This window comes from Girardinichthys multiradiatus, chromosome 11 (assembly GCF_021462225.1).
Source record: "Girardinichthys multiradiatus isolate DD_20200921_A chromosome 11, DD_fGirMul_XY1, whole genome shotgun sequence".
Classification (NCBI taxonomy): Eukaryota; Metazoa; Chordata; class Actinopteri; order Cyprinodontiformes; family Goodeidae; genus Girardinichthys; species Girardinichthys multiradiatus.
The window spans coordinates 24,665,487-24,690,836 of record NC_061804.1 but is presented as its reverse complement, the minus strand read 5'-3'; the positions used below and the strand labels follow the sequence as shown (position 1 = coordinate 24,690,836).

General features: G+C 37.3%; 1 protein-coding gene across 3 annotated transcripts in view; it reads right to left on the bottom strand.

Moving 5' to 3' along the window:
- Positions 1-25,350, bottom strand: part of cadm2a (cell adhesion molecule 2a) — a 397,367-nt gene that overhangs the window by 93,268 nt on the left and 278,749 nt on the right. For all 3 annotated transcript variants that reach the window (XM_047378822.1, XM_047378824.1, XM_047378823.1), the window contains one exon: positions 19,350-19,499. In XM_047378822.1, the coding sequence (XP_047234778.1) occupies positions 19,350-19,499 (150 nt within the window). The remainder of the gene's footprint in view (positions 1-19,349; positions 19,500-25,350) is intronic.

Here is a 25,350-nt window from a genome sequence, read left to right as displayed (position 1 = left end):
TTTGAAAACTGGGTTTGTTATTTACTCAGGTTATTTTTGTTGCATTAGAAAAATGTTTTTCATGATCTGAAACATTTGAATGTCAATAAAACAAACAAAGAAATCTGTAAGGGGGCATTGTGTGTACCGGTATTTAACAAAATGCTACTTATTTTGAATTAGATTTATGTTTTTTCTTTCACAACAATAAAAAGTATGACCTTAAAAAAACTTTGTTAAATCTGAAAAGAAAAGCCTTAAGAATACCTCTACACAGAATTTTATTGGAACAATTTTCTCTGCTAGAAACCACAGGTGACATTTACTGCTATGAAAATGTAATCTTCCCAGAAAAAGTAACACGATGGGAATCAATACTGCAAAAAGAGGAGCAGAAACCTAATGGGAGGTTGGTAAGATGCAAGAGTTGAAATAGATTTGCTGTATAATCAGCACTCAAAAGTGTCCAAGTTTGTTATCACTTTGTATTTGTGATACAGTGCCACTACAATTTCAGAAAGCGGTGACACCTTGACAGTTAGCAGGATTTGTGTCACTTTTATCTAATGGGTACATATTGAGCTGTAAAACCAAAACACAATAATAAGGCTGGTTAGTGCATTCAGAAAAAAAAAAAAGGAACGCTTGAATTTGCCAACTGTACGAGCAATTTTTGTTCATCCTGTGTCTGTGACCTCTGCTGCAGAGAGAATCCACCCATGGATTGTTTTTCCCAAAACAAAGCCCAAACATTCCACGTTAGATTTGAGAACCGAAGGATACTTTGCTTTTAATGTTTTATTTTCATGTCAGTGTGTGTGTGTGTGTGTGTGTGTGTGTGTGTGACGGTGATGGTGTATGTTTGGGTTTGAGAAAACAGAAGCCTATTTGTGAAAATGTATTTACATTTAACACCAATTCCTAAGTAAAAAAGAAATCGCTGATGTTTTCTTGCCTTTGTGCTTTGTGAATAAATTGTTTAAGGAAAAGCCAATACAAAGTCTTTTTAGTATTGTTAGGAAGATCTGCTTGTCAGAGGTGGGTAGAAATTAGTTACAAAACAAACATGTGGTTTTTCTGTCTGTATTTTGTAATCATGTAAATTTCTATTCTGTTTTATTCTTTAAAATTACAAGATTTATACATGACTTAATATTTTTGTCTGTCTGATGACATAATTTTCACAAGTTAAATCAGATGTTATGATCAAAAAGTTGCACAGTGCTATTTGCCAAATTCTTTCTTTGAGCACATTTTTAGACTACTTTTACTTCTATTTAAGTATATATATATATATATATATATATATATATATATATATATATATATATATATAAGCAATTCTACTCTTACTTTAGTTCATTTTTTGCTACTCTACCCACTAGGTGAATAGGTAAATATCCAAACATCCAATAAGTACAACATGGTTACAACATCCCAATGGTTTCAGCTGGCATTGATCTTCACTAATGCCTTGTTCACACCAGATTAGGACCACTAGGGTCTCCACAGCTGTTCATAAATTGCTGGATTTACCGTATTGCAGAACAATAGGGTATAGGTTAAGCACAGCTGCTACCAGGCACCACCATACATCACCCAGTACTCAGATATGTGACCACCACAATCATGAACCACAACTGACTCACCACAGAAGTTTTGTGCATGCTCAAAACTAGAGGAACTTTTATGCTACTTCATGCATCATATGTGGGACTGTGTTACACATTAAGACTGATCCAAAACCAAGTTCTTTTGTGGTGCCATCTTAGTCCATTGTGAAGAGGGCCTAATATACACTAGCTGAGTATCTGTAGATCAACTGACAATGCAAACTTAAATTTACTAAGATTCTGTGTCAAAAAATATTAAAACACAATCAGAAATGTTATTTTAAATTAAAGCCTATTATTATTTGTAACATTATGTTATATTAAGTAGCATCAAAACCATAGGTACATGAATTTTGGTAAGACTAAATAAACTAGGTAGTTGTGAATTTACTGTTCAATTAAAACCATTTATGTTTCATTAATTGTATAATAGGTAACATGCATTTTGAAGATGAAGACACAGACTAGCTCAGAGAATTGTTGCTGCCCTCTGCACATTAAACACATCAAAATTTTCATCTAATCACTGTCTAATTGCAAAGAGGTTTGTTGGTGCTCACAAGTTCATCAAGGTTATTCATCTTGCCAAAGGAAGCCATGAATGAGGCCAAAAATGAAAAAAGTTAAAAAAAGAGAATAGTGTGTTTCAAATGTGGGGCCCTGCAGTCAAAGTAAAGTGCAAAGAAGAAATCTAATATGAGAAGAATTAATTCTGACCCATAACTAACTTGGACCACACAATGCTTCTCATCTCCCTAAATTCAGAAATTCTATAATGTAAGCATCAGGCATTTTAGCAGTATTATTTATATAATATGCATGTTGCAGTGATCACAGAGTTAACAAGAATGGTGAAAGATTACCAAAAAATCTCATGACATCTCAGCTGTGGGATGCTAAGAGTTGCTTTGCTTCATCCAGGCCTATCCCCTACATTAAACGGCAACAGAGCTGGAATCAGTCTGACTAAACGACATCTGCTCACTATCATTTATTACTGCATTTGTTCTGTCTCTTCCCATTCCTCGCAACTCTGGTTATCTCTACACACCTTGCAGCGACTCTGAACAGGCGTGACATGTTTATATACTGTAAGCACATGACATATCTTTAGGTTTTACACGTGTGACAGCCCATTTCTGCTTCTGTGCACAAATGAGTACACACTGTCAACAAAGCAAGACCACAGAGTTTGTTTTAGTCAAATGCAGTGCCAGTTTACTTAATAAAGAAGCCTGTCCTGAAAACATGTGGTAGACATGCTTCATGTTGTATGTTTCCCACAAATAACTGACAAAAAATGCAAAATTACTGAAGATGACTAAAACTCTGTCTATCCTGCTTGAGTCATACTTTTTCTGGTTCTTTCCTCTCTGATACCTAATATTGTCTACTCCAGCAGCTCCACTGACCTGTGAACGTATGCAAGTTAAACAATGCTTCAATTCAACTGTTTTCTTACTTGCTTTGGGCAAGAAACTATGAGCAGCCAAATGTTAGAAAATGCATTTACTGGCTCACTAGCTGTCTCAATGCAACCCTGCCTTCATCTTCCCTCCTCCACAGCTCTTTTGGAGAAGCAATTTGTGAGAGATCCAGAACCTGGGAAACATATAGAATATTTTGTTCTCCTGGTCTACTGAAACCAAGTAATGCAAACATGAAGCCAGCAACTTGACAAGAATGGATGACACTGCACTAATATTTACTATAACAAACAAATATATATACTTAATTGCTTGCATCTGAATGCCATGACCAATTAAATACAATTTTGTTTATGACATTGAGGAGTGTGTGGTCTGAATTTGTGAATTAAGACAGTCTATCTATCTATCTATCTATCTATCTATCTATCTATCTATCTATCTATCTATCTATCTATCTATCTATCTATCTATCTATCTATCTATCTATCTATCTATCTATCTATCTATCTATCTATCTATCTATCTATCTATCTATCTATCTATCTATCTATCTATCTAGTTCAAAAGGCCTCCTTGCCTTCACCCTAATCTTTACCTCCTTTCACTGATTTAGTCAGCAACAGGGAACGGGTAATCTACAAATCGAGACCCACATCTTTCTGAGAGAGAAGGTAAAAGTGCTGGGAAAGTCTATACAGGTATGAGGTGTGCTAATGGTCATTGAGTCATGCAACTACTTTACTGCCCACCAAATTGTGGGGCACTGTTATACCCTAATAGGTATTAGGACTGGACATGCAAGGTCATGGGAAAAAAGGAACACCTTGTGAAACCCAGTGTATGTTTTTAGTACATTTGGACATATAAATGTTTAACATAACTTCATACTTACTAAAAAACGTGGGCAGAAAAACAATAAATAAGCAAATAAATAAATAAGATTTTCTATAAAATATAATGACAAATGCAATTTTAGATGAGAAATAACCCAACAACATTTATTTCCACTTAAAATGGGTAAAATTAAATACACATGTATCACATCAGGTGCACATAATTAGAATGTTGTTATTCAGCATTTTTAAGGGAGGTTTGCCCTGCTTTAACCTCTGTTGTTTGACCTCCTGACTGTTGAAGGGAGAGTGAACACCAGAGATGGAGAGCTGTCTGAGGCCTTCAGAAATAATTTTATAGTAGATTGAGTTGGGTAAGGGATTCAAAGAGGCTAGCAAATAGTCTACAAGTCATTACAACTTCCAACATACCCAGGTCTGACCATCCAAACAAGTTCACCCTGAAAGCAGACCACAGAATGCTAAAAGAAGTCTCCAAAAATCTTAAAATACAATTAATGGATCTACAGCAGGCTCTTGCTACTATTGATATAAAAGTGCATGCCTGCCCTGTAAGAAAAAGACTGCAGTAGTTTAACTTGCATGTGTGCAAGTAGAAAACATTTGCTTTTTGAAATAAACATGAATTTGATTGAACGTTGACAATTACCAGGTAATAGTGTTAATTAGATGTAAAGTCCAAAATTAAAAAAGGTGGCTAACAATGTGAGACCACTTGTATTTAAAAAGAAATAAAGCTGAAGCAGATTTGGACCCTGAAACATGGCAATGACCAAAAACATACCATTAAATCCAACAAGGACTGGCTGAAATCTAAGACATGAAAGTCCTGGACTAAGTCAAAGCCCAGATCTTGATCTCAGTGAGATGCAGCAGAGTGACTTGAAACCGGCTTTACATGCAAGAAAACCCTCAAAGAAGAAACCCCTTTAAAATCTTACAGCTGAAACTGAGGAGAAGGGAAAACTTTACTTGGGATGATGTCAGAAACTGGTAAATGGCTACAAGAAATGTCTCACTGATGTTATTTCAACCAAAATGTGTAAGACTAGCTATTAGGTGATAGGCTGTTTACTCAGTTTTGGGTGTTGACAGTTTTCTATATGCCACTAAACACAGAAGACGTTAAATATACATTAATAAAGTAAGAACTGAAGACTCACATGCTTTTAGCACATTGGGCTTTTATCTGAGGACTGTAAGTAAAACCAAACAGAGCCTTAGTAGTATAACCTCTGCTCCACACTGCAAAGTGAAAGATTGGGTATCGACAGAGCAGCCAGAAAGGGGGAATGCATCCTTTGCTATTCATTAGCAACTGCAGCAGTCTGCCATCCATTAGAACCCATTAGCACTAACTGTCTTCAGTGTTTCCATGATGGGCAGTGTTGTTGTCAACATCAAAGAGTAGCAGATTTGTATTTGATAGATAACTATTTAGTGAATGTACAACCGCATTTTCTGCTCAGTAAGCTCCAGCTTTGTCTCTTATAAAGATGGACAGAAAGTAAAAGATGCATTTGTTAACATCAAAGTCTGATTTGTCTCTCCAACAAATGGTCAATACACCTTTGTAGATTCTGCTGCTTGTTAAGTACATAGACCATGCAGTTTGTTTGTGTGAGCAAGAAAGAGAACCATATATTATACATTTAAATGCATAATCTTACCAACTCAAAGCACCTCAAGACTTGACAGCTACAGGTTTGCCAAAGTGATCTCTTCAAAAGCCTTTGGATGCAGAAATATTTTCCATCTAATTGCAAGTACTGATGACTGTTGCCTCCGCTAAGGTTTCCCTGAATGCAGCCAAGAGCCAATCAGCGTTTAAACGGCTGTGACATCAAAGCCACATGAGGCTCTGTTCCCAAACAGAAACGGACAGAACAGAGTGGGCAAGTGTCAGCTATCTCTTTTTAAAAATCTGCTCAGGGTGAGAACAAGAATATCGTTGAAAGGGAAAAAGCTGAGACTGAAAGAAGCTGCACAGAGAGAAGGTCAGAAATGGCTTGTTTTCTTTAAATTGGAAGTGACATAATTATTCTGAGGGAACATGTTCAGTGAGCTGGCAGGCTCATTGATGCCAACTCTGGTGATACAAACATGTTGTATATGATATTAAGATGCAATCAATGCTGCTGAATGAGAAATTGATGAAGACAACACATTAACAGTAATCACTAGTCTATTTCCTCTTCATGTTTACCTGGTCTTGGCTTTGAGGCAGCCAACATCAGGAAAGAAATGTTGAACACTTTCTAGTATATCTTTATAATTTTATATTTCAAAAACATGTTTAAACATTTAAATGTACAAAAACTATTATTTTTTATTTCCATGCCTTTATTTCTTATCATTTAAGCATTGCAGCTGAACATTTTTCCCATTTCAGTGTGTATTTCACCTCCCGTCTCTTTAAGAGCCAATCATCCAAGACAGTGCAGCTAGTCTTTGTTTCTTCACTTGTCAATAGGAAGGTAGCAATACATATTGTTCACACGACAAAAACAATGGGTTCACAAGAACAAGAGCTATATTATATGCCAAAATTTACTTTTCACAGATAAACTCTGTTTTACAGATGCTGGTTTCAATAGAAATATCCATTCTGGGTTTTCATCTGTCCATATATTGCATTTTCCATGTTATTTTCTCTAAATCAGACCTAATACAAAAAGACATTTGCAATTCTCTTTTATTTGACTTTTCAAAGATAGAATAAAGGTTTTCTAAATCTCACAGTTTGTTTTAAAGAATCTCAAGGTCAATAGAGAGTACATCCACTGACACAAAACAGTGTGTAGAGATATGAAACCTGCACTGCCTAGAAGCAATAAAACCATGTAACCCCTACATAATGTGGCCTGTTTAAATTGTGAAATGTATAAAAATTGTTAAAGATGATGACTTGTAAAATAACAAAGCAAGTTACCAGCATATACAATTTTTTTCAGAGATACAAAACGTTGACAGTGATATTCTGATTTCTTTCTTTCTTACAAACAAAAAAGAAAAAATGACATATTTAGATTGCAAAATCCTCTTTTTTTCAATAATGTTTCAGCTCTTGTTATGTTGTTTTCCATCTTTACATATATGTTTGCGTACTGAAAAGCCCATATTACGTGAGTCTAAATATGAGGAGGAACAGAAAACTTTGTGGACCATCAAGTCCTCTCATTTTATTGAAGTGCTTGCCTCTGATGCGCCTCCATTTTTAATAGTGTGTGTGCACTGGGCTTCAGAGTGTAGAATTTAGTGTTCTATCTCACGGATAGACTACGTTGCTTTTGCAATGCCATTACTGTCTAATTTCATTATTATTATTATTATTAAAACTAGAAAGTTTAAGTTCATTTTGTAGATTAAGGATCATGTGACCACCTGAGGATGACAGTTCAATGCTTCATGAGTGGCCCAGGTTGTCAATTAATTATCAGCTGAATTAATCATAAAGTAGGTGGAGTTGCCATGATGTTCATGCCATGGGGCTTTTCGACAAATCAAACATTTTTTACAGCAGCCTAACTTAGCTGCAGATTGTGTATGCTACAGCATCTGATGTACAGGAAGGCAATGCTGGAACATTATGTAGCTAGCAGCTTATCTTAGAAAAATGGTCATAAGCATATGTGTATTTGGTGTTAATTGCATTTCTACATAAGGCTGTATTCCTTTTTAAATAGTAAATTGTATAGACATGATTAACAATGGAGTCACGACTCCCTTTCTGTCTAACATATTTTTACACTTCCCTTTATTCCTTTATAATCTCTTTCTTTTCCCTTCTGCCCTTCCCTTTACAGCTTACTCCCATGTCCATGCTACCCGTCCCTTCATCTTTCTAGGGACAGCTTGTATTAGTACAGAACCATGGCAGGTGTTTGCTCATTCAAGTGACACAGTTTTATAATGAGAAAATGCAAATATCAAAATATACATTCAGCTGTCTCTGTCTGGCTGCGACCGTTCTCTTTTTCTTGTCAGCAACCCATCTCGGGATTGAATGCGTCCGTGTGTGCGCATATGTGCGTATGCATGTTTATGAAAGAAATAGAAGGACAGCAAAGCAAACAGAACACAATTCTTACTGAATAGTTTCATATAGGCTGAGTCATTCCTCAACCTCCATTACCTGTTGTACTTTGCTGAAGCAAAGCTGGTTGTGTGATATGTAAAATGTGTCATTCTCCATTAAGTAGTTGGCTTGCAGAGATTTTTTTTTCCAGTGACAGAGATGATTTTCTTTCATCAGTCTCTACCTGCCATGCGGAGTTCAGTGGGACACCGTCACCAGCCCCACTTCATTAAGTCCTTGTGAGAAGCAGGACACTGAGGAGACAGCTTTTGCCAATCAACTCTATAGCATTTTTAGAGGATTTTTTTTTCTGTAGCAGTAGAACAGAAGCCTTGATATAAAAAGCAGGGAATATTTTGTACAGTGCCTTGCAAAATAATTCATACATCTTGAACCTTTCACATTTGGTCACATTACAACTATAAACTTCAGCATATTGTATTTACACTTTCTGGGATAGATAGACCAAGAAAAAATAACCCAGAATTGTGAAGTGGAGGGAAAACTACACATAGTTTTTACAATACAAATATTGGAAAAGTGTATTTCATTTGTATTCAGGCCCGCTGATGTAAATACATTCCAATTATAGCTGCAACTCTGTCTACCACTTTATCTGGGAATAAAGAGATGGAATCTTTGCCCATTTTAATTTTAACGGAGCTCAACCTCAGTCAGATTAGAAGTCTTACCACAGATTCTCAACAGAATTTAAGCCTGGACTTTGACTGGGCCATTCTAACACATTAGTATGCTTTTATCTAAACCATTTGTACATTGTAGCTCTGACTGCATATTCAGGGCTATTCTAATGGAAGGTATACCTCTTCACACTAGTCTGTAGACTACTGAAGCCTCTAAAAGTGTTTTATGGGATTGCCCTGTATTTAGCTTCATCCATCTTCCCATGAACTAGTGTCCCTGGCCTAATGTAGAAAAGCATCTCCATAGCATGATGCTGCCACTACCATGTTTTATGGTGTGTTTGGTATGATTCGCAGTCTGTTTTCTACAACACATAGCTTTGGCATGTATTCCTAAAAGTTCATTTTTCACATATGAGCAGAGTACAATCTTCCACATTTGTTGAGTCCCCTACATGACTTGTGCAAACTGCAAACATCTTTCTTTGAATAGTAGCTTTCTTCTACAGCTCCTCCAGAGTTACCACTTGGCTAATTTTGTTATTAATGTTCTCTTTGTCCAGCCTGTCAGTTTAAGTGGATGCCAATGTTATGGTAGACTTGCAGGTGTGCCATAACCCCTATAATTTGGGTTGATAAAATACACAATGCTCAATGAGATATTGAAAGCTTGAGATAATGTTTTAGATCCTAACACTGCTAAGTGTGTCACTTCTGACGGCAACTGGTTACATAGAATTGTATCAGAGTAAACTGGGCTGAATACAAATACTCATCAAACTTTGCATACTCTTATTTGTAAAGGATAAAATAATGATATATACCCTTTAGGCTGGTCTATCACATAATTTCCCCATGAAAATACATTGCAGGTGGTTGTGGTTCTCTCCTGACATCAAAAAGCAGAAGTGGTATGAGCTGTATGTACTGCTATCATTTCAAGCCTTTTAAAAATCAGTTTTTAGTATTGTATATAGGGCAGAGACTTTACCATGTTACTTTTAATCAATTAATGAAGGCAAAAATACTGAGTAAAAAAATGCATCTAACGGCATCTTTCTCAGTTCCGTAATTTCTTGCCCACTGGTTACACTGATGCACACACTCAGGCTGGTAAGTAATGCAAATAATCTGTCTCTACACCTGATGTGCGTCAAGATGGTTGAGCTGGACCGAAATGCTTGCAAAACATTGGGAGGAACATTATGGAGAGTATAATTTAATCATCAACAATAAAGACTTACAGAAGGGGCACTAGAAGAAAAGAACATGGAACCTGGGTGAGAGCAACTGAAGAAACCAGAACTTAACAGTGAAACCAGGGAGCTTAAATACTGAGGTGTGATTAGTGACATAGAAACCAGGTGAGTACCATCAAGCGCACACAGATCAGCTGAGGGAGAACCAGAGCAGGGCACTGAGAGAAGGTGACAGTTTAATACAGAGAGATGGACCAAAACACAAAATAATTACAAACCAGAGTCTAAGCCAAAATGCACAGAGAACAGAACACCCAAAAAAAGAAACAAAAAAAAACAAAAAACAATGAAACACATTACAAAGGAATTAACTTACCCCTTAATGACAATGACAATAATAAGCAACCCTAAATAATCAAAATACATACGCAAGTTAAAATAAAAAATTGCAGAAACAAATTACTGTTACTCCTTTTCAGCTCTGTACTTTTCTTTCAAGCGAGACAGAATAGGTTAGTGCCTAAAGATGGGAAAAGTATTCCTGTTTGCCTAAGGAATACCCCTGTGAGTGATATGTAGCTGTAATAATACACACAGTACTAACTGGATCAGTTGCCTTATTTAACGATCTAACATCCTTCTCACCTTAACCTGCTTTGTTGTACAAACAGAGCTGACATTTGCCTAACGCCAGATTTTCAGATTTACAGGATAAAACACAAGCAGCAAATTTAAAGATCTTTGCGTTTAGTTATAATATTCTGTTCGAATAAGCACAATGAAAAAGCAAAAAAGAAGATCAAGTTTTTCTATTTTTTTAAATTAAAAATCTGAATGTTTCTATTCAGACAAAGACATTACACAAAGAGGAGCGCAAGGTCAAAGAAAAAGTTTCTTCTATAGGTGATAAAAGCTTCTGAAAGCTCTCTCATAAAATGCACCTTTAATTCCTCTCCTTTATTCCACCAAGGCCTACATTTTGTCTCATTTTTTCTTTTTTTTCCTCTCATGTTTTATGGTCCTTGTCTTGGAAAGAGAGGTTTTGTTGAGGATCTTTGGAGATTTACAGTCAAGTGTTTTTCTATCAGAGAGAACATCGTACCAATCTTCAGACTGATATGAAAGGATGTTTCACCAAGGCACTTTTCCAAGGAGGAGAAAAGACACCTGTGTCAAAACTTTAACCTTTCGGCTAAGATTAAGTTTTGAGAGAAACTTCTGTTATTTCTTTAATAAAAAAAAAAAGTCTGTCTGGTTTTTCTTATTTTGCTATTTACTATGGAAAACTTTTAAAAGCCTATCCTCTAAATGCTCAGGCATTGATCCTCTGAATGCATCAAAGCTTTCATGGATTCATAGTGGGAAGCTGGAATGCTTGACATTCCATGTGCACACATGTATGCGTGCACTTACAAGCCTACACACACATATGCACATGCTCACACAACCATAAACAGGCAGAAAATTGATTTAGACAGCTGAATATTTGACATCTGAGGACTTGAGTAATTTCATATTCAGCAGCTCAGGGGACCAAAAATCGAGCAATTGGCCCTTAGCTGTTCACCCATAACACTAATCTTAATGTTTAAACAGATTCAATCAATCTGCAGGTGGCATTGCACATTGGCAGAAATGGCCGCAGGTACCGTATAGAAGGCATTTTAGATTTTTTTCTTCTGCATCATTAACATGTTATTACTCGTTTAGATATTAAAAGAAATTTCATATAAATGACAGAAATAACTACTTTTTCATGGAAGTTAAATTAAAAACCCAAAGGAAAATAAGCCTAAGTAAAGTAAACCTTTTGAATCTGCTTTCACACAGTACAGATCTGATACGGTAACCCCAGTGTGAGTGATTATGTAGCTGTTTAGATACAGTTTTTGGATAAAATCTAGATATATAATTTTTAAATGTTTGTCTTAGTAAAATGTAATCTGTTCAGATAAAAGATGAAAGTAGAGTTTATCTTGTGAATAAACAGTTTTTTACCAAAGAAACACCTTTTTGTATGGCATGGGCAACGCAGCCACTTTTATGTATACTATTCTGATATGCCAAGAGGTAATTTGTCATCATTTTTGGATATTTTTAAACACCACTAAGCTATTGTAGTTTTTACACTCAAATCTCACCAAGTTTACATTATCAAATTTATGAACAGTTATAAGTGCGCCTCTTTGAAATGATGACAGATTTTTATTGTTTTTAACTTAGAAAATGTCTGTTTTGCATCTTTCTGTTCACTGCTTGTGAAAGTAAAGGTGTGTGTTTGTGAAAGGGTGATGAGCTTATCGGCTGCCTGTTCCTTTTTTAAAGAGCACTGAGTGTCTTTGTGCTTGAAGTACTGTACAAGGCCTTCTTGAGAAAAAATCAACAATCAATTTAAATCTAACAGAGAGAATGAATACTCTGAAACATTAATTCAAGAGGAAAAAATTAAAATGTTTCTTGTTTGATGTCATTTTTATGAATGTAAATTGACAAATAACAATCATATAGCTACAAAATCTATACACTCAATGAGCCAGATGTACATGTAAGAGGAAATAAATGTTACACACAGATTGGTGGTTCTAGTTGTTATTATAACTGAGGCAACTTTAGTGCTAATGTATCAAAGCAATGGTAATGTAGTGAGATATGCATCGTATCGGCTACGAAGCAAGAGAGCCAACCCTGTTGTGTAATTGTAGACTCACTGAATGATCACTGTAATTTCTGTGTGGCTGATTTGCTGTCGTAGAACAATGAGCCATAAAGAGTCTAACTAAAGATCATAAAGGTATCCACAAAATGCAAATTATTGCTATCAAAATTTTACACTTTTGAGCATTGGAAACAAGTGTAATGAGACATTTAATGTGTAAAAGCATCATAAAATAACCAGAAATCCTATTGCCAAAACTTTATACATATATAATGGACTTTGGGTAATCAGATTCGGATTAACTACTGGAATCTGTAGAAGCTGTGTAAGAAGCAAGTAACAGCAACCTGACCAGTGATAGAACAAAATATTAACATAAAAAGTACTAATCACACAGTCAATGCTAAAAAGATCTGTAAAACAAAGTGGAAATACACTATGAGTTTGTTGGAGAAATGTTTGCAGTGATCTTAAATAATTACAGCTATACCAGAAATTTTAAGTAACATGCCTAGGTGGTGATATTAATATATTACCATTACTAGAAACACTACTGCATTTATAAAAGGGGAGGAGCTACCATAGTATTTTAATGAAGAAAAAATATTTTACCTGTGTCAGGACTTAAGTCCAGATAAAATAAAAATGTATATGAATACATTATCTAATATATGAGAATATGTTCTCTAATCCTTCCAAAGCAGCAAAGCTTGTCACTGTTTTATCTAATACAAAAATCTCTCAAGTAAGTTGCTTCAAAATGCCAGTACATACGTACGTATTTCCAACAAATGTTTTACATTTGTGCCCTGCGATGGACTGGCGTCCTGTCCAGGGTGTGCCCTGCCTCTCGCCCATAGACTGCTGGAGATAGACACCAGCTTCCCCGCGAACCACTATGGAAGAAGCTGTCTAGAAAATGACTGACTGTTTTACATTTGGGAAAAGCAAGTAAGGATGGGAAAACTGTTACCCTGCCACGCTCCTTAGGCCAGAGGTGGACAAATAACTGAGGCAAGAAAAAGAATGTTTAAACACAAGAGAGACAAAAAATGGAAATACAGATGTCGGTGTTAAAAGAGTAATCATGTGAACAAATGGACAGCAAATTACCGTAGCTAAGCTGAATAAGTAATTTCAGTGTCACACCACAGCTGGTGCTCAAACATGATGGGTTCACTAAATGGGTCTGTAAATTTAGCCTGAAAAGTAATTAAACATAGGCTGTAGTTTAAGAATATCGAAGAAATTCTCATTATGCCTCACTGGAAAATTTCACCATCCAGGAAATAAAGCTATTATCAAGTCCTGAATTACATGAAACCAAAAGAGCAATTTGTAACGAGATATTAGCCTCTTTTGAATCTTATAAAAGAGAGAATCCCTTTTGCCCAGCGCTCATCTCCCTCGGTCTGTCAAAGCCCAGCTTAAGTTCTTCAGTGGAGAGTGATGGAAAGGACAAAATTGGCTACTTTTGGGACAATGACTTATTTGAAATTCAAACAACTCTTCACAGACTTCGCCTTTAAGAGGATGGGAGACAAGAGGAATCTCTTTCATCCAACTAAATGACTTGGAGGTGAGTCTTAGCCCTGACATTAAACAACAACAGCCATAAAACTGGCACACTCAAAGGGCTATAATGTAGACAGCTGTCTGAGTTTGTCTTTGAAAAAGCAATATGCTTATGCTAATGCTTCATGGAATACTTTGCAGCATGAACAGGGACTGCATGTGCCTTTACTTCGTAAAACGACGCATACCCATTTATCCATGAGTGTAGAGTCATCAGAGGGCTGAATCTTTTATTAAACCTAAAAACCTGAACAGTATTGTGTCCAAAAGGAAATTCCTTTTCGCATCACTGCACATTTTTGACAAGAAGGTGGCACAACAGGCACAACAACACAAAAGCAATAATATACCATTACACGTAACATATTTCACCACCACCCATCCCCCGTTACACATAAAACAGTTGTGATCCCATTCATCAGGGTCTATTGTTGAGAGATATAATGACTTTTTTAATCAGGATTCTTCCATATCAACTTCTTTGCAGCTCATTTTCCTCTACCTGCAACCTGACCGCAGTGTGGCTAGATATTCACAGAGTAGCTGTAGGAGGTCCTGCTCTATTGAAATGTCCTTGCCTTGTAGCATTGATACTGTGGTACAGTGAGGTTGTGCGTGGGAAGACGAATTATGCAAAAATAATATTAACTTTGCAGCAGTGATGGTTGCCTTTGTGAGCTTGGGGTTTAACAGGAGAGCATGCTGGAAAAACATCAAGTTACTTCAATTTACTGATGACTCAGCCTTTGGTGGATTTTTCTGCATGTCCATGATGTACTCGTCCAAGGTAAGTGGGCTGTCTTGTGTTACTCCAAGGTATTTCAAAGTTTGCCTTATTTATTAAGTATTTGACCTCCCGTTACGACTGAATTCTAAAGTGGTCAATTCTTTTATATGAAAAAAAAAAAATGAAATAAAGTAAAACCAAACAGTGATGTCACAGGGGTCTCATGTACAAAAGACTATGCAGCTTTCTTACTAAAAGTTTGAGGTAGGGAGAAATTCTGAAAGATGCGGCCCACAAAAAAATTCAGATGTACGAAACTGTGTGTAGACATGTCACCACAGACTTAACCTTCATACATCCCAATTTGCAGTGGATTTGACGTAGCTGCAAGGGACACTTGGAGCGCCCGGTGCCCACGCCTAAATACATATGCAAAGTAATAGATAGAAATAACCAGAAGTCACCCATCACGTGTCCAAATAACCATGTCAACGGTGCTGTGACAGTCAAAGAACCAGTTCCTGTTGGCGGAAAAACGCTATGAGATACTGCGTGTACACACCATGAGGGATGTTTGTACTAAATTACAGCAAACCAACAACTACTTAAATGACATTGGAGACTCAAACCTGACTTTAAATAAAAAGGTTGGTGGGTCGAACCCGTTAAGTTCTAGAATATCTGCATCCAATCCAGACAGCTCTCTAAGCTCAATTACAGCAAAATCCTGATCATTATAATGACGTGAATACTCCTCCCATATTTCTATTAGGAAGACAAACACTGTGTGAAGAACTTTAAATCTTTAAAACCATTCAGGACGCCACATAAAATAATAGAAAATCACCTAGAAGCCAGCCATTGGGCACAGAGTCTGCTTGAGGTTTGTTCCCAACACCTATAATATTTATTATACTATAAAGGAATCATCAGCTGAGGAGGCCAACATGCCACTGCATTAGTGAGACACATTCGTGCGTCATAAACAGGTTGCGCATATATTGAATGAAAACGCTTTCTCTTCATAAATCCATATTCACATACAGATGGCGCCCTTATAGCAATATGAATGCAGTCCCCATCTGTGATTACATTGAGAAATTGGCAAATGAGAGCCACAGTTTAGGGGAACTTTTTATAGGTGAGCAACATATGGATGAGGCCGACCCATATATGTCTGGCATGGCCAGGCTCAGGGATGACTGTTAAATACCCAAACTGTCAGTCAGCTCCTTCTGAAAAGCTCCACTAAAGAACTGCAGTGTAGTGACAACTTGAACTGGCACCAGAGATGCATGGTTCCTCCTGGTTTCCCTCTGTAAGCTCCAAAACAATTGCTCTGGGCAATCTAAACCACCCAATAAGCCATGCATCATCATGTGACAGATCAGTATGATTTGTGATTAAACGCTCCCTCTGACATCTTCCATCTTCTACATTTGCCAAAGTTGCCATCATTCCACAGTTACGCGCAACGTTATGTAGCTATTAATGGACATGTGTGGGCACACAGAACGATGAGCATTTCCATCTACAGGTGAGAAAGTTTCACAATTTTGTTTCCATCATTTTCTGAGGTGTGTTACATTATTGTATAAGGCTAAATGTAATTCAGTTTTATCACTGGTATAAACCACAAAAACTCAAACTCATGAAAAAAAGCATCAGGTGGTCTATAAATTAAATAAAGCTGAATGGAGTCATATTTCAGTGGATTTAAGTGAGTTTTAGTTTTCTGTAGTTAATTATTGTCGATTGAAAAAGTTTGCATGGCTCTCAGACATTTTCATGGCAAGTCAAAAGTTTGCGTGGATTACTGTGCACTTTCACGCAATGTTCATTCTGTACATGCCAAGTTGTGCGTAAAACACTGCGTCGCAAGATTTTTGTGCATAGGTACGCTTTGTACAAGAGACCCCAGATGTTTATCCTTACACTGCTGGATGAAGTGTGAGAGATTTTTGTATCTCAAAAAGAACTACCCTTCATCGCCTTATAGTAGGGAGCAGGTGGCTATGTCGTATCAGTATTTGGGTACTTTGTGCTGGGCAATGTGCTGATGCTGTCATTTGTATACAGTTTGTACAGGAATGAACTAAGCATGTAGCCCTGTGGTGCTCCATTACTGATGGTAAGAGCAGGGGATTTGGGTAAGCCAAGCTAATGCTTGTTGCTGAGGGCATCGTGTTAAAGATAATTTAGCCAGATTGGGATATTGAGGTGATGTGGCTTCTGGATCACTATATGCCTCTGGATGGAATCAAGGCAGAACTGAAGGGAATGAAAAGTGTTTTGGCAAAGTGGCTTGGAGAGTCCAAAAGCAAATAAAAGAGGTGCGGGCTACAACATTCTCTGTCCCCCTTTTAGGGATATGAGCAGCATAATGCTCAACAGCAGTTTCTCAAGGTATTTCCTGTTTTTCTTCATCTTTAAATTCTGTAAAGATTAATAGCAATTTATTATATTTTATGCAAGAACTGTCACTCCAACTTCACACTTGTAATTATGTCAGCTAATAAATGCTGATTTTAATGAAAAAATAGATCCACGTTTGCTACACTGCAAAAGTAGAGAAACTTTTCAGTTACAAGAGAGAAAAATATGCAAAAACTTGGTGAGTTTGGATTGTGTTTTTCAGCAGCTTGGCCTAATCCCCCATCTTCTTCCACCCAACAGACAGCAAAGAAAATTAATCTGAAACCTCATGTGCTCAAAGGCATTTGCAGCTGAGCCTTTGTTCCTTTCTCACATAGCCTGTGGCACTTTTGAAAACATTCATAATCTCTATGCTCCCATCAGGAACTCACCATGATCAGAAAGACAAACCCTCCCAAAGAACACACACACACACACACACACACACACACACACACACCTATACACACAAACAACCATAAATACACCAGTAGCCCGAAAAAAGGAGCATTACAGTTCTGGAGTCTCAGTACTACCCACTTTGCTATTCTGATAATAGAAGAGACCTTGGCAAGTTTTTCATTTTCAATCTCAGGGCTCAGCACTGGAAATGCCATGAAATAGACCCCCAAGCTTGACCCCTGGTGTGATATGGAATAACCTGCAGAGAACATCAACTGTTGAATTTGAAGTTCAATGGAGCTTTTTAGTACCGCTCTTTCGGAAAAGAGGCATGTAAGTGAAAATGTGAACTGAAATGCTTTCCAGCTGCATGCATTTGCTTCCAATATGCAAAGAATCCACACCAGCACTGACACACTTGGACACAATCAGAATCATGTGAAATGAACACACACAAGGAAATGGGCAAGGCCCCCAACGGGCTGCAGGATAATGGAAGAAGACTGTGTAAATCCCATATGTGCTTAATCCAGACACTTACAAGAGTGTGTGATTCATACTCTATTACACTCAACTAATACAGCTGAGAGACGCACTGGGCACAATTATTTCAGCTGGCATGACCTGACGAAATAAGTGCCATGAATTCCATTTATGAGGACTTTACTAAGATGTTGGGAAAGGTCAGAAATAAACCCTTTTTACCTATTAGCCATTAAATCGCTGGTCGCTTCCAGCCTCACCCGCACTGTGTTTGTGTGTCACTTTGAAGGTGTTTATTCTGTAATGGAACAAACATCTTACTGAATGCACAGTTTTCTAGAAAAAACATTGGTAATTATTACACAGGGTAAGTCTCTTGTCTTACAGTCATTCCAACTTCACACATGAAATTGTCTCAACTACAATAAACACAATAAATGTTGATTTTAATGAAAAAATTATTCCATATTTTGCTACAATGCAAAAGCAACAAATACAGCTCGTACTCGTCGTCTTCCACTTATCCGGGACCGGGTCGTGGGGGCAGCAGACTCAGCAGAGACACCCAGACGTCCCTCTATACTTTGGTCAGCTCAGTTATGAAAACACACAGTCAACCTTCAGACTGATCCTGATGGTGGATGAAACATAAGAAATCTGACTTTAAACTTCCTGTTGCTATCTTTCCAAATCTGCTACAATAAACAGTTCCAACTTGGGCATAAAATGGGTCATGCACAAAAAAAACAACAACATTAAAGTCCATACGTTGATCATGGCATGTTAAACTGGTTATGTGGGTTAGGGTTAAGGTTAGGTAGGAACTGGTTAGGGTTAGGTTTAGGGTCAGGCCCTAGAAATCAAGGAAAACAATAGAAGTAACTGAAAAGTCCTCATAAAGACAGTGAAACATGTGTGTGTGTGTGTGTGTGTGTGTGTGTGTGTGTGTGTGTGTGTGTGTGTGTGTGTGTGTGTGTGTGAGAGAGAGGTTTAAGGATAAGCTAAGGGTAATAATAGCTTCATACCATCCATCACTAGATAAAATACTGTACAGATTTTTTAAAGGCATGCGTGTGTTTTTGTCTGGACTACGAATGCCCCTGTTGTGAAAATAGAGAACAAACCAGAAGCATAAACAGTGAAATTGTGGGACTGGTGCTTTGTTCCAGTGACAAGCACACATGGAAAAAAATTATTATTTTGTCAGTTTATCTGCCAACACAAGCCTACATTAAAACAGCGCCTCTGTGCCTCTTGTGTGGGTGTCAATGTGTGCTATGAGTCCTCAACTAACCTTTCTTGTCCCCAAAAAAGAGGGTCTGCTGTGCTGGGTTCGACCACTGGAGGGAGGTGTTGTCATTATACTCCACACGGCAGGTCAGGTTTGCCGTTCCACCCTCCGTCACGGTGACATTTTGAACCAGAGGATACTGACCACTGACGCCTGCAACATGACACAACGAGAAATATCAGATGAAGATGAGCTGGGAAGGAGAGAGATAGACGTAGAAGTAGAGTGGTTTCGACAGATGGCACATTTTTAAAAGCTTAAGTTTTAGGACTTCCTTGGTGATAAAATGTATTTAATTAAGTTCAGTTATTGAATGATGAGCAAATAAATTCAAAGATAAGAGGAAAGCATCTCGAAGCTTTGAAAGATTTACAGTGTCGTGCAGAAGAAATCCTTCTTCTTAAACTTCTTAAAATGTTCTCCCAATACAACCCCAAATTTTATTGTATTTCATTAGGATTTTATGTGATAGGCCAACACAAAGTAGTGCACAACTGTAAAGTACAATATAAAATATGCATGGTTTTCAACATTTGACAAATCAATTTGAATTTGTGTATTTGCATCAACCCCCTGAGTACATTATTTGTGGAACCATCTTTAGCTGCAATTACAGTTGCTAGTCTATACCAGCTTTGCGCATCTAGAACATGGAACTGTGAACATTATTTTTGTGCCTCTCATTAACCAGGAACGGCAGATGGAAAACAGCTATTTTGGCAACTCTGGTACATTTGCAGAACTCATCATTGTACAGTTAAACAAACAAAAATAAATTTTAAAAGTCGTCATGCTACTCTTCTGTGTGTAGTACAACGATTAGTTTCCATATCAACTGATTGTCCCCCCAAATTCTTAATCGCTGCAGCTCCTCCAAAGTCACCACAGATTTCTTGGTCTCTTCTCTGATAAATCCTCTTTATCCGACCTGCCAGTTTAGGTGAATGGCTCTGTCTTGGTAGATTTGCAGTTGTGTCATACTCTTTCCATTTTCAGATGAAGGATTGAACAGTGAGATATTCGGAGCTTAGGAAATTACCTAACACTGCTTTAAACGTCTCCACAGCTATATCTCTGCTCAGTCTGCTGTGTTCCTTGATCCTCATGATGCTGTTTATTCAATATTCTTTTTTAACATGTGTTTTTGGCCTTTACAGCACAGCTGCATTAATACTGAGATTTAAATACACATAGGTGGAGTTCATTTGCCAATTAGGTTCCTTCAGAAGGTCCTCAATTTGATTAATAAGTATCAAAGTAAACGGGGCCAAATACATGCACGTTAAACATTTCAGATATTTATTTTTACTAAGTGTTGAAAATTGTGAGCCTTTTCCTTCAACTTCACAATTATGCACTACTTTTTGTTGGTCTATCACATTAAATAAGTTTGTGGCCTTTAATGTCAAAAAATGCAAAATAGCTAAAGAGGTATGAATACTGCTAGGCACTGTACATTTCTACCTCTAAAACATCAGTAAAAAGAGAGGATATTTGTCCTACATTTGCCGTATTTGGCTTTGAAAAAACAAATAATAATAATTAGAGGCTTAAGACTCTAATTACAAAGGAAACACTCAGGGAGGCTGGTCAGTGATTATGGTGTGCTAAATTGGACCCAAACGTTGAACACACAGGGGGTGTTTAGCCAGAAGTATTGAAACCTTAGCTACAGTGAAAAGGACCAATTAAAAAGCTGTCCTCAGTGGACTTGCACGGATGCTGATGTGTGTTAATGCCTGCATCCAGTGAGTGAAAAGCTGCCGGCGAGCCGAATTATACATTTCATCCGTGACCTCGATGCTGAATTGAGTTTGTTTTCAGCACCACAGACAAGGCAATGTTGTGACTGGCTGTCAATTGTTACCTTCCACTTGTCAGGACCCTGGACAGCTCACAGAGTTGCCCGAGTCTGTGTACTTTGTTATAGGAATGCATCTGTGAATGTGAGGAAGGCTGTGGGACAAGTGAAAAGTAATATCCATAAATCTATCCCTGGTACCATCCCCAGAGGAATGATTTTAAAAACTGTGTGAAGGAAGGTTTTCAGGGAAGAAAGCCTGACTGATGCCCTCGTCTGAACATGGAAAGAAAAACTTGCTTGAGGAAGAAAAAAACTTCCAAAAAAGGCAGCTTTTAGCTGATAATGAATTTCCCTGTGAGTTTTAGTCATTATCAACTGCAATTTTTGTGGTAACTTCACAGCAGGTAATTTATTGCAGAAGTGAGACAAACTGACCCTCAAACTGTGTTTGCCTTCTGGGTTAGCTGGTGAGGCAAACCCTATCATAAAGGAAGCTGTGGGGGAGGATGAGCCAAGAGGATGAGGTAAAGGAAAGGAGAGCGATGAAAAGGTACGTCAAGGAGCATGGGTCATTTCCAGTGTTGATTAAGGTCTCCCGAGGTTAATCATGCATGTGAGAGATAGAGAGGGAAGAAGAGAAAAACGAAGGAAAAATTGATCTGAGCTATGGGAGGCTAGGATATGATTTATTCATGGAAGTTTTTGTATAAAGCATGATCTGTCGATTTAGAATACTTGTGTGACTGGCTTCTTTAAATTACTTACTTTTTTTCAATTTCTCACTAATGCAATGGGGCAACATACCGTTGGGTCTGATGCATTTTAGCTTCTTTGTGTGACCACTAAAGGAATTTAATAGTTAACCTATTTAGCGAATGGCAGCATTAAGTGAGATTTTGGACTATGTAATTTGCCCTCAAATGAAGTGTCATTGTAAAATGCCACTGAAGCCTCTAGAGGATGAGTTGTTCTGTTGTGATATAAACTCTTTACTAACATCTCAAAATCATAGGACAGCGGCCTGAATTGATCTGCTATTTATTAACACATAAACATACAATTTGTAGGATTTAATTAGTACTGGATAGTAACATGAATGATTTCAGAAAAAGTTAGTTCCTCTACAAATTTGTTCTGCTCAAATTTTCAGTTAAAATAAATATCAAATACAAATAATAAAAGAATGCCTTGTGTTCTTACAGAACACCAGCAAACTCACCCTCACAACCTAACTATTTGGTTGTAAAATTCCCTGCCTCTTCCTCTGCTATTTTATTTCCAGTGGCATTTTCTTGCGACATATTGATAGCTAGAAATAGGTCAGTGTTGTTGGTTTTGAAAGTAAAAGGTGTGATAAACAAACTTTTCAGGGTCATTCAAGCAAGAACTGCCTAGGTTAGACTGGTATGACTGCATGCAAAATCTTACCAAATTTCCTGTTCTAAAATTTAACGTAATGTACATTTTAAAAGTTAAACTAAGGACTTTTATTACCTTATTAAATAGACTACTTTGAATTTGTCAAGTGAAGCATGTAAAGTGATGCGACATTTGTTTAGAATTGAAAGTAAAGTCAACTTCTTACTGTCTAAAATTTTTGTGTTATATTTTTATATACATATGGTATAAATATGTCAATTCTTTTGTGTGGTGGTTTGGGGCAAATTTGCAACAACAGTCTTCAAGTAAACTGAAGAAACTCAGGAAGACCATGACTGGTACTCATGTGACCATTCCTCATCTGTCCTTTAATCTCCTTATGCTTGATGCTACATTAGCAAGCATTGTTACACATTATGGATGCACAGAGATAATGGCAGTGTCAAGCTGGTCTGAAATTCAGTAGGCCTAACCTAAAAGACTTGGGATCTAATTTGAACCACAACTCTCTTTGGTGTTGCAACTGGTAATGAAGGAAGAAGTTTCAATGTTTGACTTTTAAAATCAGGAAGCATAAAAGTTGCGAGACGTTATATAAAAAGGAATATGTATTTCCAATAGAGCTGCGTCTGCCATTCATTCAGGGTGCTACTTCTCAATTGAAAGTTAGACTTCAGCAGATACCAGCAAGGCTGAAAACAAAGTTGCTCTTTTTATGATTTTGAGCTCTCAGTTATGGAGCATCTTGGATTTGGAAATGTTGGAAACTTTTTGGAAATCTCATTGTTAAGGTAAGGATCTACATTTTCAAGGAAATACACATAGAGACAATTACTAATGCTAACCGTGCAAATTACTAATATAAAATGCGATGGATAAACATACACTCCATAATTTTTGTCTCTGTTAAAAAAAAAAAACAATTAGTAAAACCCGTAATACAGCAAATGCTTTCTAATAAACGTTGCGACATCACCTTGGCTCTAAATATATAAATAACAATTGCTGCTACTGGCAGGAAGTTTGGAATAAAACATGGTTAACTACAGTGTAGAAATCAGAAATCAGTGAGAAACTTAAAAAAACTGGAAATCAAAAATCTGTCAAACTTTTGAAGCATCTCTAGTGTACAAAACTTTTTTTTCTGTTAGTTTTTCACTGGTGCAGCTGTAAAGTCCAGATGTGGACCAGTTTTAAAAGGAATATTCCCCCATTGTTGAGATGCATAATGGGTGTTCTAAGGAGTTGTCTCCTCTGCAGGGAAAAACATTTGAAGTTATGTTAAAAAAACAATTCTAAAAGCATTAACTGTTACAAAATGTAACCAAAGGCCTAAAAATCAAAAATTACAAAAAATTTTAAATTGTGAAAGTTTAAAAGGTCCTGCTATATAAATGAAGTTTAAAATAAAGACTGGGGGACAAAGATGGCTGGGACAAAGATATAGGAGCTTCCATCTTAGAACTGAGCGAGGTGGACCTCGCTGTGTGCAGTGAGAAGCAGTTCACTGCTGAAGACCCCTCCCTGACTGACAGTGGCTGAGCTAGGCTCTCCTATCAAGAGTTAGAGGGAAGGTTACAGAGCACTGAGAAACCTCGGGCTCCTGGTCCAGACGTGGACAGATTTTAAAGGAATATTCCCCCATTACCCAGACACATAATAGGCGTCTGGGTAATGGGTTCCAAGCAATTACCTCCTTCCCAGTGAGAAACATTTGATTTTATGGTGAAAGGTGGGTTAAGGATTTAAAATATCCTGCAGGGGCTTTGTATTTGTCATGATTTTACAAAAAAAAGTTTAGGTAATTAATTTCACTCTGTAGTCCAACTTTTCTTTACTTTCTGTTATCACGCCACAGCAATGTACATTTCTATGTTTTTTTGTCATCATGTAAAGCACTTTGAGTTGTCTTGTCGCGGAAATGTGCTATGCAAATAAACTTGCCTTGCCTTACCTTGCCTAAAGTCAACTTATGTTGCTAAAGGATACATGGCAGTGTAAAACAGAGCATTTTCTGGTCTGTTAAAGGCTTCTTGTAAGCTTCTGAAAAAGTTTCACTTTGTAATTGTCACGTTCTGTGTTTGGATCGGACCAATGCGCAGACAAGAGCTTGGGAGCCGCATGATTAAATGAGTTATCAGCTTTATTAAGCAATTTCCAGGTGAAGCAAAAAAATCACTTCAGGTATCACAAGAGTCCAGACAAAAACTTACATGAGAGTTCACTGCTGAACATGTAGAGAAACAGAACCAGGAATAGTGACGAAGGAACCAGCGGGGAACAAAGAACACAGACCAACTAATATACAGGGAGAAAACAAAGGCAGGTAATCACAGGAACTAAGAACAGGTGTGGCAAGGAGACAGGGAGGCAGAAGGGACAGGTGGAACTAATTAACAATAAAGGGAAACATAGACCTAAGCAACAGTTAACACAAAAACACAAACCAAGTCCAAAGATGTCATACCATGACAGTAATTAGTTAGAAATGAGAACAAATTGCTTTGCTAAATCTTCTTTCAATCCCTCTACCTACCCAGTACCCACCTATTGGCCCCTGGGTGAAAAGATTTATTCATCAATCTGTAGTTTGTTAATCAAAACCTCAGCGGTGAAGGGCTTGGAGTCTAGACAACAAACAGTGATCACAATAAAACACCTAAAATGTGAGATGTCTGAACGAATTTATGATATAACAGACAATCTTTCACTTCTTTATAAGTAGACTATTGCTCATTATTTTTCCTCTTTCTCTTTTGTCCCTTTACCAAGTGCAAAAGTAAAGTGATCTCTGAGTTTAGGCCTGTTTCTGTCTGCTGC